This window comes from Cygnus olor, chromosome 5 (genome assembly GCF_009769625.2).
Source record: "Cygnus olor isolate bCygOlo1 chromosome 5, bCygOlo1.pri.v2, whole genome shotgun sequence".
Lineage (NCBI taxonomy): Eukaryota > Metazoa > Chordata > Aves > Anseriformes > Anatidae > Cygnus > Cygnus olor.
In genome coordinates, this window is record NC_049173.1 from 15,363,529 (window position 1) to 15,380,842 (window position 17,314).

The 17,314-nt window shown below is 40.4% G+C and overlaps 1 protein-coding gene across 1 annotated transcript in view; it reads left to right on the forward strand.

The window, feature by feature from the left end:
- SYNE3 (spectrin repeat containing nuclear envelope family member 3) overlaps positions 1-13,227 on the forward strand; it is a 45,447-nt gene extending 32,220 nt beyond the window's left edge. Inside the window, 1 exon segment of the mRNA XM_040560449.1 lies at positions 10,949-13,227. Within this exon segment, the coding sequence (XP_040416383.1) occupies positions 10,949-11,143 (195 nt within the window). The 3' untranslated portion in view covers positions 11,144-13,227.
- Positions 13,228-17,314: the final 4,087 nt, after the last annotated feature.

Sequence of the window (17,314 nt, forward strand, 5' to 3'; positions counted from 1 at the left end):
ACAAGCTTAAAGAAAACAAAATACTGCCAGCTTCTTACTTAACCTAAGAAGCTTTTCTGATCCACTTTTCATAAGTCAGGGAGTGTTTCTGTTGAGCTGGACAGTGCTGAAAAGTCCTTCCTCTATGTCAGACCTTGCTCAGTTTACAGAGAGTTAGCTTCTACTTTGCACTGTTATCTCACTTTCACTGTGTTTTCAGAAGGAATAGAATAAGGCTCTATTTGCCCAACACAAGGTAAACTGGATGAATAAACGTGTTGCATGAACATAATCACATAATCATCTTAAACTAAACCAAGCCCTTGATTTCCCCTGTTGCAACACTTCTTTTGAAAAGACCAATATTTAAAGTGCAATACAGTGCAGCTCTAGTATGGTGAGAAGTCAAGATTTCTTCATTCAGAGATATTCCTTTGGTACTCAAATGTGGAGAAGCAACTCCCATGTTTTTCCCCAGTGAAACAGTGACTTATTCCTGGTAGTTTTCACACATCACCTGAGTAGTTTTGGCTATAGTTCAGCCTTCCTGAAAACCCCCAAAGACTTTCCAGTCTTGCCTGCCTGGCTCAGCATTAATTGTTTAGTACTGTTGGTGATGCAGTAAAAGTTGACAGAACTTTGCAGGTTGGAAAAACAATGTGACATTTTAATACTTGGTTTAGAGGGAACATTTAGTAGTGTTGCCTTCCCCTAGAGGAGGCCTAAAGGGACAGTCCAGAAGACTGACCAAGAAATTCTCTGCTTTCATATGATTCAGGTGGCTAGAGTTGTCTGGGGAGGAGTGGAGTGAGGAGAAAAAAAAAAAAGTAAAAAGCAAACAAACAAACAAAAACAATAACAAACCAAAGCAAATGAGCAAACAAACAAAAAATTCTTTTGGGCATCAGCCCATCTTCACTGAGCAATTAGATGTCATTTTGTAATTCATCTTTCCCACCTGCCTTGGGGTAGGTGGTATTTGTTCCTCAACCTCTCTAAAAGAGACTGAAGTCTTCTGTTAATTTTCAAGGATACTGAAATAACATAATGGCAGACAGCAAACATTTTTCAATTAGGCCTACAGCAAGAGCACAAAAAAGCATTCTCTGAGTTTTTAATAGCTACTGAACACAAAGAGAAACAGCTCGGGGTGAGAAGGATTGTAGAACTGAAATAAGGCATAAGCGCAAAGGAAATGGCTCCCATTGCACCAACGTTATGTGCAGTTTTCCCCCAGCCAGTATAAATGTTGTTGTAACTTACACCTTAATCACTTCAGTGGGATTCTGCAGACTTCAGAGCATTCATTCTGGATTTAAACTGTGTCTACAATCAGAATCCAAGTGCCGTAAGCAGAGGTGTCTCTTTCACTCAGGCTAAGGCTTTCATCAGGATGTGAGCCTGCTTTGACATAACGTGGTTGAATACCATTTAGGAGAACCAGAAGATAACGTTGATCCCTTGTGGATGCATCACTGTTCAGGCTGAGAGAAGAGGAAAAGCAAACCAACTGCAGAACTGGGAGCTTTGCAGTTTATTTTAAAATCAGATGTAACACTTAAAGTGTGACAAATGAAAGAAAGATAAGACAAAATATTTTTGTATGTTTTGATTATCCTTTCAAATCTGTGATGAAGGAAACCACTCAGAGTGGCTGATCTCAGGAGTTAGTATCTGCAGAAAGGACACCTGGTTGGGGGCTGCTTCACTGTACTTGAAATATCCTGTGAGTTGGCATGCAATGGGAGGTGCCAAATTTTCTGGTATTTTGGACTGATCTTTGCTTCTACAACATGAGGTCCCCAGTGACTCTGCTTGTCTTCCAAGTTTGAGTTATGAACATTTTGCGGCAGAAACAGATCAACCTGGAAAATGGGAAGACCCAGAGGCAGCCAGTATCATTCCATTGCCCTCTGGTTTTATTCCTTTTCTAGCCTGCATGGCAAAATGTTGGCCAGAATAGAGCCTAGTCTATGTTTATTAATGGGCTTTTTTCTGATCATTCATCCTTCGCTGAGGACGTGCCCCTAGCCACCGGTGCCCTTAAGGAACAGTGTGGCCTAATGAGTGGGATGTGAGCAGCTTCTTGTTGATTAACAAAAAACAGTTGCAGGAAATTGCACTGGCTGTAGTGAATTTTTAGCAGGTGCCAGTGACAGGGCAATGTAGATGGATATTTCTGCAGGGCACCTAGCACATTCAAGGACGTAATCAAGCAAATGCTCAATAATAACTATGATAAATGTTACATTCAAAGGTTGGCTCTGAGTTAACTGAAAATATTCCATGGACATTCTTAACAAAAATAGGAAGTCAAAAGCCTATTATTTACAGGTCTAGGTAGCACTGCTTGATTTATTTTCTCAAGTGCTCAGAGTAATTACACTTCCTTGCTACACAAAATGATTCTGGCTTTATTGTTTGTACAAACAAAATAATTAGAATTCATTACATCAGTGGTCAGCTAATTGCTTCCTTTGAGATTCTGCTAAGAATAATCTCCTATAACACATGGACAGAAGGAGCCTGTAATTTAATCTTATTTAGAAACATCATTGATCTGGAGTCAATCAAATTAATGCAGCCATTCAGGAAACTGTGCAAAGCAAGAGCTTGCCACAGCTTGTCAGGAAGAAAACAGTAATGCGTTCTGCTCCGTCCAAGTGCAGGTACGACAGGAATTCTTCAAGGCAGAAACTCATATTACAAAAATGCTCAGCATCATATGTACATGCTTGTGTTAATGGTGCCTTTCTATTGAAAGTATGTGGACTGTTTATTTTCCTGTAGTCCTGCTGGGTTTTAATCACTTGAAATCTTCTCTGCAGGTACATTAATAGTAAAATGGAAAAGACTTGGTAAAATGTATCTTTTCCTCAGCTTTTCTTATCTCTTTTGACTAAGGAAATGTTTTCGTGCTGAACAAAAAAGGTTAGGTGTCAGCCAAGATGAAGCCAAAATGCTTCAAATTCAGGGCTGTGGGGGGAGCCAAGAGCTAGAGCCCAGTTTGTCAGTCAGGATCTTACGCTTTGCTGTGACACTTTGCTTTCTTGTTCTCTGAAGAAATGGCCCATATTTTTTCCATCACTGTGTCTATACAGCTGTGCCTGCCTGCTGTAGGAATTATAATATGGCCCAAACACAGGGAGAAGAGCATCTCACCATTCAGATTAACAACAATTCCAGTTGGAGTAACATCACTCAGCAGTGGTGTTTGCTCAGAAAGGAAACTTCTTAGGGAGAAGGAAAAAAATAAAAATAATAATAATAATTAAAAAAAAGCTGAAAAATCCTGACCATTCCTCTTCCTAATTCTGACCTGCTGCTCAGTATGCTGGCCAGACAGCATCGTCACCTTCCTTCTCCAGCAGGTCCACTACCTTCCCTTCAGGTTACTGCAACTGAGACTGCCTGCCTGACTGCACTTATTTCTGTAGGTTCTGGGTTTTTCAACAATCCACATTGCAGACTTTCACAAATGCTAGAAAACAGGGACTCCTTGTTTGTCTCTTGCCTGGTTCTTCTACTTCTGTGCCTTGCTGATGCTCTCCCTCTAAAGAGGTGGTGGTGCAAGGTGGAGAAGACATTTTGCTTCCCAGGACGCCTAGTTCTCACCTTCTGTTGACATTAACGTGGCTGAATATGTGGTTGGTGGCCCCTTCTTTGTTAAAAAGATGTGCCCTTCAATTATTCTACCACTTTGTGAAGTATTTGCAGATTTTCACTGAGCAGATATCTTAGAATGATGTTTCTCAGTGGATATAATTTTACTTACTAATTCAAAGGTATCAAGGGAGAGATTTATTGACAACAGCAGAATAAAACCAATTTCGACTAGACACAAAAAATATTTTTAAACTACTGTGAAAAGCACAGTAAGAAAAAAATATAATAATATCTCATTGTATAAGTTTAGTGGCTTTTTAAAGCAAACACATTTTAAAGTGATTTAAATAGAATGCAAATAATATTCAAACTATGTGCGATGACTGAAATTTAAGGTAAATTTAATCTTGAACTGAGGGAAGTCACTGGTAAAGCGGCTGGAAACATGCATTGTTGATGGGATAGACCAATGTCTGACCTTAGTAACTCTTCTACAGCTTCAGAAAAATGCTGTCTTTATTTCAGTTTTTATTCTTTCTATGCCAAATTTAATTAATTTCATATTGCAAGGCTGAGTGGAAGTTGGAAACTGGGAGTTGTTTTCCTTATCTACCTGTATAAATGCAGGATACTGATGTCTAATATTAAAATTTCAGGCATAACAAAAATGTAATCCAGTTTACTAGCTGCCTAAGACTCTTCTTCCAAGAGTAGTACAAAATTGATTTTAAGTACAAAATATATTTGGATAAATCATGTTGCTTATGAGTGTATTTAAGCTAGTGGTATATTTGTGGTTTTAATTATTCCATTTTCCCTTCATGATTTACTTGGCACAAATCATGATTAAAGTATTCATCGTCTAGTAAAGGTGAATTACTGATCACCATTTTCTAACATCTTAATACATCAAAAGTAAAACTCTGACTATATATATTCTGTATAAATACAAATAGATGCATACAAATAGAAACAACTTCGTAGCTTAACATAACGCTTTGGGATTAAGGGAAAAAAATAAACTGCAAAGATTTTATTTCACTGCTAATAAATATATCTTAAAGGTGAATACACTGCAAATCAATGTTATTTTACAAAATGGGAAAAGCTTGCTATAAAAAGTTGAAATTGACTACCTCAAGTATCTTGCTAGCTGATTTTTAGAACAGTTACTTTAGCTAAGATTTTAAATTGCAAGCTAAAAGCCTTGATTTAAATATCTTTTTAATAAAGTTGTTTAGAAGTACTTTTTTTGTCAGGGATTGAAATCAAAGTAAAGAACCACTGTCCTTCCTTGATACTGACTGGATTTCCAGAGCACAGATTTGTGTAGCACTGGTTTAAAAACCTCTTACCCTGTTCTGAAAGTTTTTCAAATGCTTCCCTTGTGATACTTAAGGGACTCAGCGTAACTCACTGCCTTGCTGTTGGGTGTGAAAAAGTGCTTCGAAATTACCCTGCTGGAAATTTGGCCTTCCATATTCTCATAACATAGAACTAAGACAATTTTAGTGACCCATCCTACTTACTGCTTTACTAGTCTTCCACAGTGCTTTCTGTCTTTTACCCCGCATCAAACACTTTCTGGGTAAAGAGAAATCAGCTTCCACTGCTGGGACCAAACTGGAACTTCTTATGCTTGCTAAGGAGAAGCCTGGAGAATTATAGAAATACAGGCCTGGAGAATTATAGAAATGAATGCTGCTTTAATGGATCAGGCTGTAGCCCTTGTCCTGTGGCATGCTTATCATAAAAGCATGCATGTTGTTTATGCATGCAGAAGCTAACCTTTGTAAATCTGTTTGTGTCACAGCGGCATATGGCACCGGACTTAGTTCTAAGTGACTTTGCAGCAGAAAATCTGAAATATCTGCCATGTGTGATTGCTGAAATCTCAGATCTGAACTGCTGGCTTTTCCGTGTTTGTCGTTTCTTTTAAATCAAGCCTTCATCAGAGATTCTAGTTAACCATCCATCCGTGTTGAGGTACTCAGGATTTCCCCTCAGGGAGAAAACAAAAGCCTGTAATTTGCCTGTATGCTTACTTATTTACGTGCATACACTTATCCTCTTCAAAATTGAGAAGAACATTGAGGTTACAAAGTCAAGCAAACTGAAGATAGAAAATGTCAGAGCTGAAATTGCTTGTGTGACCTCAGTTAACCTCCTTCAGCACACACGTTCTGGTAGCCCTTTGTTAGATGGAGAATGATAAGCACAGGACTCTGAAGGGTCCCAGCCATCCTCACTCATTCCTCACTGCTGGTTGCCTACCCTGGGCAGTGTTTATGTTTAGGAAAGTATGGTTCTGAACCCAGTGGCTCACTGTCCTTTTGCAGAGGCCTGGCTGACAGCATTCAACACTTGATTTCTGCTGTGGTGTGTGGGAGTGAGCCATAGCTTTGTCCTACAGCTTGCTGGATGCTCAGCTCTGTAGGGGCAGTGGTATCCAACTCCCCCAAACCTCAGCAAGGAGGGAAAAAAAAGTCCTTCCCTCTTGAAGAGACAAGCTGTGATTTGCGATATTGCTTATCTCAGAGAGGGATATTCATGGCTCTGAACTGAGAACTGATGAGGAGCCCACCTATAAATGGTCTCACACAGAGGTAAAAGTCCAATTTGCTTTGGTTTCAGAGAGTAGCCTCTGCTCCCCCTGGAGCTGATCTATTCTGGTTGGCAGTAACCTGCCTCTGTAAGCAGCAGCTACGTTTGTTTCTAGTGGTATCTCAAGTGGCAGAAAGCCATGGGCTCCCAGAGGCAACTAATTTGCCAAAAAAAGAAAAGCGATGGCACATGAAGATGACATGCTTCTATTTAGAAGTATGGTAAACTGCTGTTCCTGCCTTCTTGGCAGCTCTGCTTGTACTCAAAGGAATAACGAGGTGGCAGAAATCACACCCATGTAGGCGATCCCTTCCAAGGTCTGTTCTTCCTATTAAGGTGTTCTTCCTCTGTCCCTGTTACTACAGGTTAAGCCCATTATGTTGTGATCTGCCCACTGGGGAGATACAGGCCTGGATTCATCCTGTCTGAGCAGTGGGCTCAGGGGGCTTTCAAGTCATGCACGGTGCAGAGAATTTAGGTGGGGACAGATTCTCCACAAGAAAGAACTAGGAGCTAGGTTCAAGGCTGACTTCTTCATGCCTCTAGTAGTTGACCCGTGGAACTCCTTGCTGAAGGATATTGGACTTTAAAGTTTTGCATAGGTTCACAGAGAAGCTGGATAAGGTACCTGGAAGGAAGATTTACTGTTAACAAGGTAGACAAGCTACATAGGCTAAAGAAAGTGCCAGAGCTGAAAGCGGTTGGAGGCTGAGAATATGAAGGAGTTGGTTCCTTTATCCATGGGGAGAGCTGGAGTTTTCAGATAGCAGTGCATCTCCTCAGATGGTATCTCAGTGAAATGCTCTACGGTCAGAGGAAGAAATCCAGAGTTGATCTTTCTTCTCTACTGAATCCCTGATTCAGTGGTGTAGTTACGACTTTTATCGGACACGCTGGTGACATACAAGCAGCAGCCAAAACCCACTAATGAGAATGATATCAGATGCTGTATTCCTCTGCTTCCTCATACAGCCAGATTAACTGGGTGTTTCTGCACGTCCTGGAATGTGGTCAACAGCAAACCAGGGAGTGCACTGAATTTTAGCAAAGCACTTCAGCAATTTATAGAGGAATATTCTGTAGCAAGTTCTAAAGTGCTTTTCTGCTGTTTCTCATCCAAGTGATTTTTCATGGTGCGCTGGGTAAGGAGTTATTAACTGCAAACAGATTTAAGTGCTGAGGACTCCCTAGATCTAAACCGATGCTTGTCATTCAAACACCCCAGCATGAATCAAGTACAAATGTGAATGTTCGCAGCCAGTGCAGTTCATTTGGTAACAAGCATGCATTTAGCATCACACAAAACACAGCTGTCTGCCTCTTGACAATCCGTGCTTCTCCTGATACGTTGAGGGATAAGGGGCAGGGAACAGGCACTTATCTTTGATGGTGAACTTTAAAAGTATATTTTCATTTTAAATATCGGCCTGTTCCTTTTCCATGTGTGTTTCAAAAATGTCTGAACGCTTTGGCTCGGTACCCAGATATTCCAGCTGTTATTCTAAGATGGTGGAAATTAAAGTTCTGTTGACTTCAGTGGAGTTCTGCCAGTTTTCCTTAGAGGAGGATTTGGTTTCAGAGTATTTTGTGAAGCCTAGATCTGACACACACACTGCAGACACCGTGGGTGCTGGGTAGCAGCTGTACTAATGCCAGTAGCTGAAATGAGGGGAGAAGGGGAATTCCACTGTGTAGCAAGGTTTGTGGTTCCCACCTTTGATCTCACATGGAAATGAAATGTTCAAACTGACTTTTGCAAAGATGGAACTGTGCAGACTGTCCTTTTCTAACACACAGTGATGTGCTAAAGGGTTGGGACTGTGGTCCTGACTCCAGGTAGACTTGTACAGTCCTGATCACTCCAAGTCCAGCATAGCAGAGGTTTTCACCTTGGCCTCCTCAATTCCCTGTTGGTGCTGTACTCTCAGGTCACTGCAGCCTGAAAGCATCTCTCTTGCAGTACAGACCTAAAAAGCCTTAGCCAAACTGAAGTGCTGCTTTGTTCACACCCAGGAGAGGGAATCAGTGCCTGGAAGCTTCTGAGCTTTTTCCAACTGTATCATCTCCCCTCTTCAAAGTTACTGTGTCTCTCAAAATTTTCTATCCTTAAATTATTACAACTCTAGCAGAGCTATCATAAAAAAAAATAATAATAAAAAAGAAATTGTTCCAGCCAGCCCAAAGCAACAGAATTACTGTAGGATTCATGTGCACAAGAATAGCAGAACCCGGATGTGTAAGTAACGAATCCATTTGTAAGGGTATCATTTGAACTCCATGAATAAGTAGTTCTCAATCCCGACTTTATTTAGTTGTCTCTGTGCATAATCCTGCTGCAGACACTGTCGTTAATGGTAAATCTCCCATGGATTTCAGTGTGTGCAGGTTGGGGCCTTCATATATTAAGGGCTTATCATTGCAAATTTGCTGTAACCACCAAACTCTCACAGCTCTTGTGTGCCTCATCTTCAGCCCTGCAGAGCCATCGTAATGCCATGTGTGTGATAGGAGAGGCATTTCCATGGCAACAAATGGAATCAAAAATACAGATTCTGACCTTGCTTTGTGATCAAACAAAACAGAGAAGCTGGGCAGCAAAGACAAAAGTTCATCAAACACAAATGCCTACAACCCCAGCAAAGAGTTGGGAGAGGAACAGCAGATGAAGACCAAATATTTCTCCTTCTCTGAAGTTCTGCCCCCAGGCACAAGTTCCTCCACTGATTTTTCTAACGCTAGGATCTGCTGTGGTTAGCCTGAGTATCTTACCCTGCAGAAAGCTCCAAGGGGAGCAAATGATAGCTTGCTAATAAGGCCATTTCATATTAATTCTTTCTGCAGGATAAACTTTGAAAGGCAGTACAATTTTACAGCTCCTTCCCATAGATCCTAGAACAGCACACTTGACAAATGACATTTCAATCTCATCTTATTTTTTAAAGTTGCATTAACAGCCTTTGCTTTAGAGCTCAGGGCGGAGTCAGTGACCTGCTCTGAATCAGACATTGGATCAGGAAAAGAGCTGGGGTAGGAACAACATGAGAGGCCTTGGAAGTGGGGCCATCGCAGGGTGCCAAAGACAAACCCAAGTGGATGGATAGCTGTGAAGTAGGTTTTAGGTGTTGTTAGAAAGACTGGCTGTCCTTGACACAGTGGAGTGTCATTTAGAGCTGGGCTTCTAATCCCCAGTTTGAGTTTTTGAGGACCTTTCTGAGACTCATAGCCGTAATGAACTGTGGAGTAGTCACAGGTCACAGGGTCCTACCCGTTAACATCGCCATTAAGCCTTATTACATCTTCATGGTAGAAGAAGGAGTGTGGTCTGAATTGTCCCAGAGCAGATGCAACTCCCATCTGGTCTTCCATCAACAGAACTACACCTGTTAATTAAAAAAAAATAAAAAATAAAAAATTGCAGAGGAGATGAAGGATTTCAGGTCTGGGCTCCAGTACTTGAGAAGAGAAAGCGCCACTAGTACAGGTAGTTATGCCTCGTACTTTGGCTAGTATTTGAGAAGAGATCACAGTAGGAACAGATGACTCCTGTGATCCAGCCAGGATGGTGAAGCCTTCATTGGGTGGGTAAATGCCAGCTGTACCCAGGAAAGTTCCCAAGCGTGCTTACAGTCAGAGTGCCACTTGCACCCTGACACTTAGCATTGACGGTTCCAGTGCCCAGGGACCTGAGTTTTCACTGGGGTCAGTGAGCAAGTTCCAGCTGAGACACTGTGCAGGTCTGAAATGATAGAGCAAGCAGCTCCTGCTTTGCTGCCTCTACCTCTGCCCAATACAATAACTAAATCTCATCAGCCATTTGATGTAATGGAAGCAAACCGACTGCACCTGAAAGAGGATTTCACAACACAAGTGTCTTGTGATGTGTAACCACAACAATATATTTGCCTTCATAATCAGTTCTGTAAACATTTATATAGAGCTGCAAGAGACTGGGAAATTTAGAAAGCAGTAGAAGAGACCCTTAGAAATAGCAAGGAGTAATTGCTTTCCTTTACCATTATCCTTCTCAACTTCTCTGCTGATGTTTCCCATGGGCTGTTCCTGATGGTGCTTTAGTGGGACAAAGGCATCCAGCAGAGGCCAGGAGCCCTGATTTTGCTATAGTACTGATATCCTTTGAGGCTTGAACACAACCTAAGCTCCTTCAAATTAACTTCCTTTTGTGAAAAACACAGATCCCACTGCAGCAGATGTTCTGTGCTCATACTTGTGATGTAGGTTGTTATCTAATGCTGTAGCAGCATTAAGTGTTATTTCTGTGTTCTGAGTATAAATCCAAGTTTGATGAAATTAATGGGCTATTGAGTCATATTTTTCAGGACTGTCTTACAGATTGCTGATATTTGGGCTTTTTTTTTCTTTTTTTTTTTTTTTTTTTCTTCAAAGCACACACAGTTCTTCTTATTGACAGGAGATATCCAGGAATTCTGCCAGTGGAGATCTTGCTTCTTAATTAATATTTCCTGAATTCTGTAGCCCCAGATATGTTCTCTCCTGTTTGTGTTAATCCAGATTAAATTGATGAGGTTAACTGAGCTACTCCTGATTTGCACCAGCATAAGGAAAAGTGATGTAACTTTTTTGTGTGCATCTCTTCTGTGGCTGTTCAACAATAAATGTTTTGTGTTTTCTCCCATTCTTTTGCATCACATAAAAGTTTAAGATGTGCCTGGGAAGGTGTAAGAGGAACTGAGGCATACTGCAGTGCAGTCTGAGTTACTGTTTGGTTTATGTCTTTCAGAAGCGCTCTGGAGTGTGCTCCTTCCTGCATCGAGTGTGCTGGGCAGCACTGCCACTGCAACTGCTCCTCCTATTCCTTCTGCTCCTGGCCTTCCTCCTGCCCCTGGTAGAGGACACCCACAGCTGCACGCTGGCCAACAACTTTGCTCGGTCCTTCAACCTGATGCTGAGATACGAGGGCCCACCTCCAACCTAACTTCTTGGCATGGCAAGAGGTGACTCAGAAATACAGACTCTTTTTCTTTTTCTTTTTTTTTTCCTTTTTTATTTTTTCCTTTTTTTTTCTTTTTTTTTTTTTTTTTAACAATTGCAAGTATTGTAGACTTTAGGGCTTGTAATAGGGCCATCTTATCAACTGGGTATATCACATAAATGCAGCATAAGATTTGTCCACATTAATCAAGTATTTGAGCAAAAATAATATTTTTACAATATTTTGTTATAATATTTATAAAGTGTATATAGAGATTATGTATATGTGTGTATATATATATAAAAAGTATATATAAATGCATATCTGTGGTCAAACTAACATCTCCATCCACTCATCCACTGTTTGGGGATAATCCTGCAATGTTTATGTTTATACCATTTTTCAGCAAGGAACGCTGAATGGTGGTGTTGTTGTGGTGGTTTTGGTTGTTTTTTGTTTTTTTTTTTTTTTAAATCAGATTTTTGATGTTTGCAACCAAAGTCAGCAAGTATGCAAAGATGCGAACATGCACCAGAGTGTGAATCGGGGAGCAGGTAGAACAGAATTGTGTTGGAATGCAGTGGTTGACATTCAGCCTGAGGAAAACTGGGACAATTCTATTTAAAATCTTGAACTGTTTTTTCAGTATCTGGATGAAGGTATTGCAGAAGGTAATGGAAAATTTTCCGCTGACTTAAATAGAAGTGGGGGTGGGCCTTTTCCTGTTCTCTTTTTTTTTTTACCAGATTTCTTTTCCAATTACTGTGTTCTCCAGCCCACCTGAATCAGGAGAGGTAGAATACAGCAGGAGGAAAGCTGGAAAAAAAAATAAAGACTTTTTTTTGTTACATCTATATAGAGAACTTGTTAAATCAGGTCATAATTTTCTGAACAAATTTGTGAGCACTGAACAAAACCTTATATCAGTGATTTTGTCTTTAAAAAAGCAGTGGAGATTTTATTGTTAATATTATTATTATTATTATAACTTTATAAAAAGTCATTTGGGAATGGATTATAAAGCCTGAACAGTGGGATACAGCCTGCCTCAATGTCAGCATTGCAAAAGTCAGAACTACTTTAATAATACCTCCCTGAAAACAAATCTCTTTCATAGTCTATTTTTATGTTAATGTGTTAATGTTTTGCTGTGATGTGAACTGACTGTATCAAAGGCAGGCAAGCATGGATTTCTATATAGGCTGAACGCCAAGATAATAACAACTTATCATTTATTTACCTAGGTTTATGCCTGATTTATCAAATTTCTGAATGTACATTTTAACATTGCCTTTTAATGTAAAACCTCAGCTTTACTGTGATGAAACCATTCTTGGTGGTGTTTTACCTAATTGATTCCTGAAAGGAAAGGTAATTTCTAAAATTTTGTGCCATTTCTGAGAGCAACACCTTTTTTTCCCTTCATTTTAGCTTCAGTAATAAGGGGGGGGGGGGGGGGGGGGGGGACGGACACGACACTGACAGAAGAAACAGTTATTTTTCCCATCCTGGCTTTGGTGCAGAAGTTTGCCTTGTCTGTACCAGCGTGTGGTACTTGGTGTTTCCCAAATACGTTCCAAAATAATATTAAATCTGTTGCACAGGTAAATTATTTAGTAGCTGAGAAATTGGAGGAGGAAGTCATTTTTCTTTAACAAACCCATGAATGTTTTGTTAAATAAAAATAACTCGAGTAGAATAGGAAGGCAGAGCAGCAAGGAGCTCATTATGGGCACAGAGTGAAGGGGAACAAGCGAACGTCAAAGAAGAGTAGAGAGAGAAGAGAGGGGTCCAACAACTTACAAAGCCTAAGAAAGGAACTCTCTTGAATAACAGAAAGGACAAGAATACAGTCTCTAAAGAGGAAACATTTCTGAATCTTTTTGATTCCCTCTCCCTGCTCAAGTATTGATACTATTGCATATTAAACACCCTTTCTTCAGTAAGATTTAAAATGGGGCAAGTAACAGGGACTCTGCCAGCGTTCTGAGGAGGCTCTTTTGCCATCAGCACTCTTGCACTGTCTTCCTAGTAATGCTTCCAACTAACCTGGTTTTGCTAGAGTTACATAAAAACATCAGATTTCTTGAAAAAAAAAAAAAAAAGTGAAAATGAGGATGTGAAAGAGAGCAAAGGATAGCAGGGAAGGCGAAGGTATTCAGGTAGAGGGCAAGGAGAGTGTGAGGAGGATCTGAACGGAAGCAAATTAAATCCTGAGTGTCAGGAGGCAGCAGAAGAGAGTAAGAGAGCAGGCGGGGGGGAGGAACAGAGAGGTGGGGGGAAAGGCTGTATGCTGAGAGATAACTAAAGATATTCACAGCTAAACCAGAAGTGAGGGAAGATAGGGCCTGTCACTTCTTTCATGGAGGAGCCAGATGGAGAGGAGCTATAATTCATCAGAGAGCAGAGCAAATGAATTCCTTCTTTGCAACTGTTCTTTCTGGAGGCAGAGGACATGCCTCCTCCACTCCTCCGATTAGCTGCTCAGGAGCCATGCACAGTCCCGCAACGCTTCTCTAAGCATTGCTGCCAGCCCCAGGGGAAGAACCCGGTGGCTGTGCAGCAAGAAGCTAATCATCATCAGGCACAGCTCCATTTCTAATGAAATGCTCCAGTGGAAAAGAAGTGTGGGGGAAGAGGGGCAGTGACAAAACCTGCTGTATGGGGTTGTGTATACGTGTGCTTGTGCACGCACTTTTCTCTGGTGTAGCTATGTTGCACTTCTCTGAGTTTTGTTGAGCCTATCCATGTGATGAAATATGCCAGCAAAAAAAGAAATTTAAAATAATGAGTAAAAATATAGCCACAAGAGAAAATCAGAAGGGGCATACACAAGTTTCTACTGTGAAAGCACATAATCTCACATCAGATTTCTTTCTGCCCAGCCTTTCTAATCTGGATGATTTTTATGGAAGCATGCAACTGGATAAAAAAAAAAGTTACGCAAAGGACCATAACAGAAAACTGCATCATCACCTTGATGTTTCAGTGTTGTGGCAGGATTTAAAGAAAAAAAAAAAAAGAGAGAGAGAGAGAAACACTTTTGTGCTGCTGGGTTACATTCATTTTCTTCTTTAAATCCTGTTATCTTGCAATTTTTAGCTTTAAATCACAGCAAATCTATTCTCTTTAACTTGTGTTATCTGAGTATTTCACTTAAGTGATGAATCTTTCTATATCTTTGCAATGGAAACCACTTAAAGCACAAGACCGTGATTTCCATCTCACTTAGAACAATTTCACTGCTTTTTATTGACCTCACCTGTCCAATGAGATGAAAATTTTTCTAAGGAATTTTACTCCCTTTATTTTTCTAAGGAATTTTAGAAATAGCAAAAGTAAGCTTGAAATGTAAGTCCAAAGTTTACTTTCTTTTTTATTCTCTAACTTTTCTTCTGAAAAGTTCAAGATACTGATAGCTGGAGGTGTGCATAACTATTAATTAAGTCAGTAGTGGGAACAATGAAAACAAAATGCTCAGTTCAATTTCCAGGAAACAGAGCAAAGGCCAGATTGCTCGAAACACAAAAGAAATCTTACTGTTTCTAAATCAGTCCTTAAAATCTTGAGCACTGTTCATGTCTGAATCATTGATCACAGATGATTTGGGGGTTATAGCCTCACTTTAGTGCCTATAAAATGCTCATGCACCTCTGACATGTATTTAACTGAGATGTTTTGTAGCTCAGCTTCAGACTGGGGCTGCTGTCTTAAAACATCCCTTGCCAAAAACCTGGGATGTGCAAAACAGATAAGTGTCTACACCTGAGTGCTTGCACTACTTTAATGCAGATCCAGCCACTGTTGGAGAGTGTGAAAGCCCTATAAAATAGATTGAAAATGATTGAGCTTGTAAATTGTTTGTGCATCTGGCTCAGGCCATGTAGCCTACACTGCATGTAGATACACAGCCTGTTCTCAGAGCAGAGTTCTTGTGCTTCTGTCCAAGCTCTCTTGCCTGCCCTATTGGACCCAGTAGGTGATTAACCACATTAATGACCCATCAGTGCTGAAGGCAAAATCCTACAGTCCGGTGCCAAAGCATTAAAGTAAGAATTCTGCACAGCCCCGAGGGCATACTTCAAACCCAGCCTTCGGAGTGAAAGCAAGCCTAATTTATAAATTGTAATTGATTTTGTAGCCAGATGCTTTCAACAGAATTTTCCATGACTGCAATGCAGTGAAGTAGAAAATTGCTATTGTGCCACATGTCTCTGATTTCAACTAGCAATTTAGATTATATTAAATATTATTCATATATGCCCTCTCCAGAAATCTTTTTGTGAAAAGTGTTCAGTTCTATATGCATATAAAAATCATCACATCAGTTAGCGCAGAATCTGCAGAGTGATAATCATTTCAACCGAGTACCAGCTTATTTGCCCTGACTGAGATATTAACTGAGATATTAACCTAGTTATTAAAAACAGCTAATGATCGCTGGATACTCTTAGAATTTCTATTTCTCCATAGTCTTCTTCACTGGGAGTCAAAGACCTCAGAAAGAACAAATGTCTCCAAAAAAATGGCCACCGCCAAATGTGCGTATGGTAGCCTCTGCATGTCAGCAGAAGGTTGCAGACTGAAACTGATTTATTATCCACCCTAGTATACAGTATTTTGACTTTCAAGAAATATTATAAATATCCCAACAAATATATCTTTGCCAGGCATCACAGCTGTCTCCCAGGTCATAGGTTATGTACCCAGCTGGCTGTAAAAGCTGCTCTTGGAGTCTTTCCCATCCATTGGATAGTATCATTTGCTACCCTGCAGCTGAAAACACTTTTACTCAATGAACTATATCAGCTTCTTCCAGAGTCGCTGGGGGCTGGCAAGGATATTCTTAGTAGTGCTCAGATCATTGACCTGTTCTGAGCCATTACAAGTTTATTGCATCAATCTAGCTGTCAGTGCTTAGCAACTCTCAGAAGCCAGTTTATTAAAATACTAAAGATAATATTGTTGGTAGAGACATCATGATTCATTCAGAAACCAATCTTATTATTTTTGCCATTTTTAAACTCAATTATAAATGGGCTATACTGGGTTCAGATCAGATTAGTCATAGATATTGGGTAACTGTGTAGAAGGTTTTAGTCACTTTTTGACTGGCAGAAGTATGTATAAGAATTAAGGGTTCATTTTGCATTTCCTCAATGGTAAAATGCAACAAAGCTGAGATGCTTGAATACAGCTTTTTCCAAAAAAAAAATAATATATATATATATATATGTAGCTTGAATATACCTTTTTCAAAAAATATATATATATATAAAACATACAGTCATACTGTATATATATAAAGCATACAGTCAAACTGTCACACAGTTATTTTTTCTGATTATTTTCTAATTTGTCTATCCAATCTGAAATACGAATGCATCTAACAGATATCAGTAGATCTGGAAAGAAAGTGAAGATATGTCAGGAATATACCAAGTCGAGCAGCAGCCTGAATGGCACCTCTGTTACCTATCCTACTTCAGCAAGTGCCAGATGTGAGCTGGTTGTATCAGTGAGCCATCCCCCCTCCTCCTGTCAAACCGTGGGTGAGGTGAACCTGCTGTGCTGAAGGTACAAAATCCCGATGGCAGCAGCAGGAGACATCAAGCCTTCAAAAGGCAACCTGTTATCTCAGTGCAAGAAGCAAACAGGTGGGATTGGCATAATGAGAGCAAACCTTGACTAATGACACAGGAACAAAGGTTTGCCAGCCTGCTCTGCCAGACAAAATTGTGACTGGCCATCAGCATTGTCCAGCTTCACCTCACTGACTGTGGAGGAGGCTTCCTTCAGGGCATCACTCTAGCTGAGATCTGAGCCTTGGGGGTGCTTCTTTCTCCTCACCAAATACAGAAGGAACTGCTAATTCAAATGCCTCAGTGACAGATTAATTGTAGGTCGTGGGCGCTGATGTGCCAGGAAAAGACACAGGAAATGCTATTGTGGAGAGAAAGATAATGAGGGTCTCTGTTCGGTCCTTGGGAATTAGAGGTTTGTTATAGAACTGAGGTAGGCAAGTTTTTTTGTTCCTTTCCAAGTAAATGCAAGGTGTGGCCTTCAGTCTTCTGGGTTTGGGGATGAGCCTAGTCGATGCCTTATTGAATACCAGGGGCTTTCTGGCTCCCAAGCCATCAGGGCAATGAGTTCCACATCCTTCCTGCCAGGTGA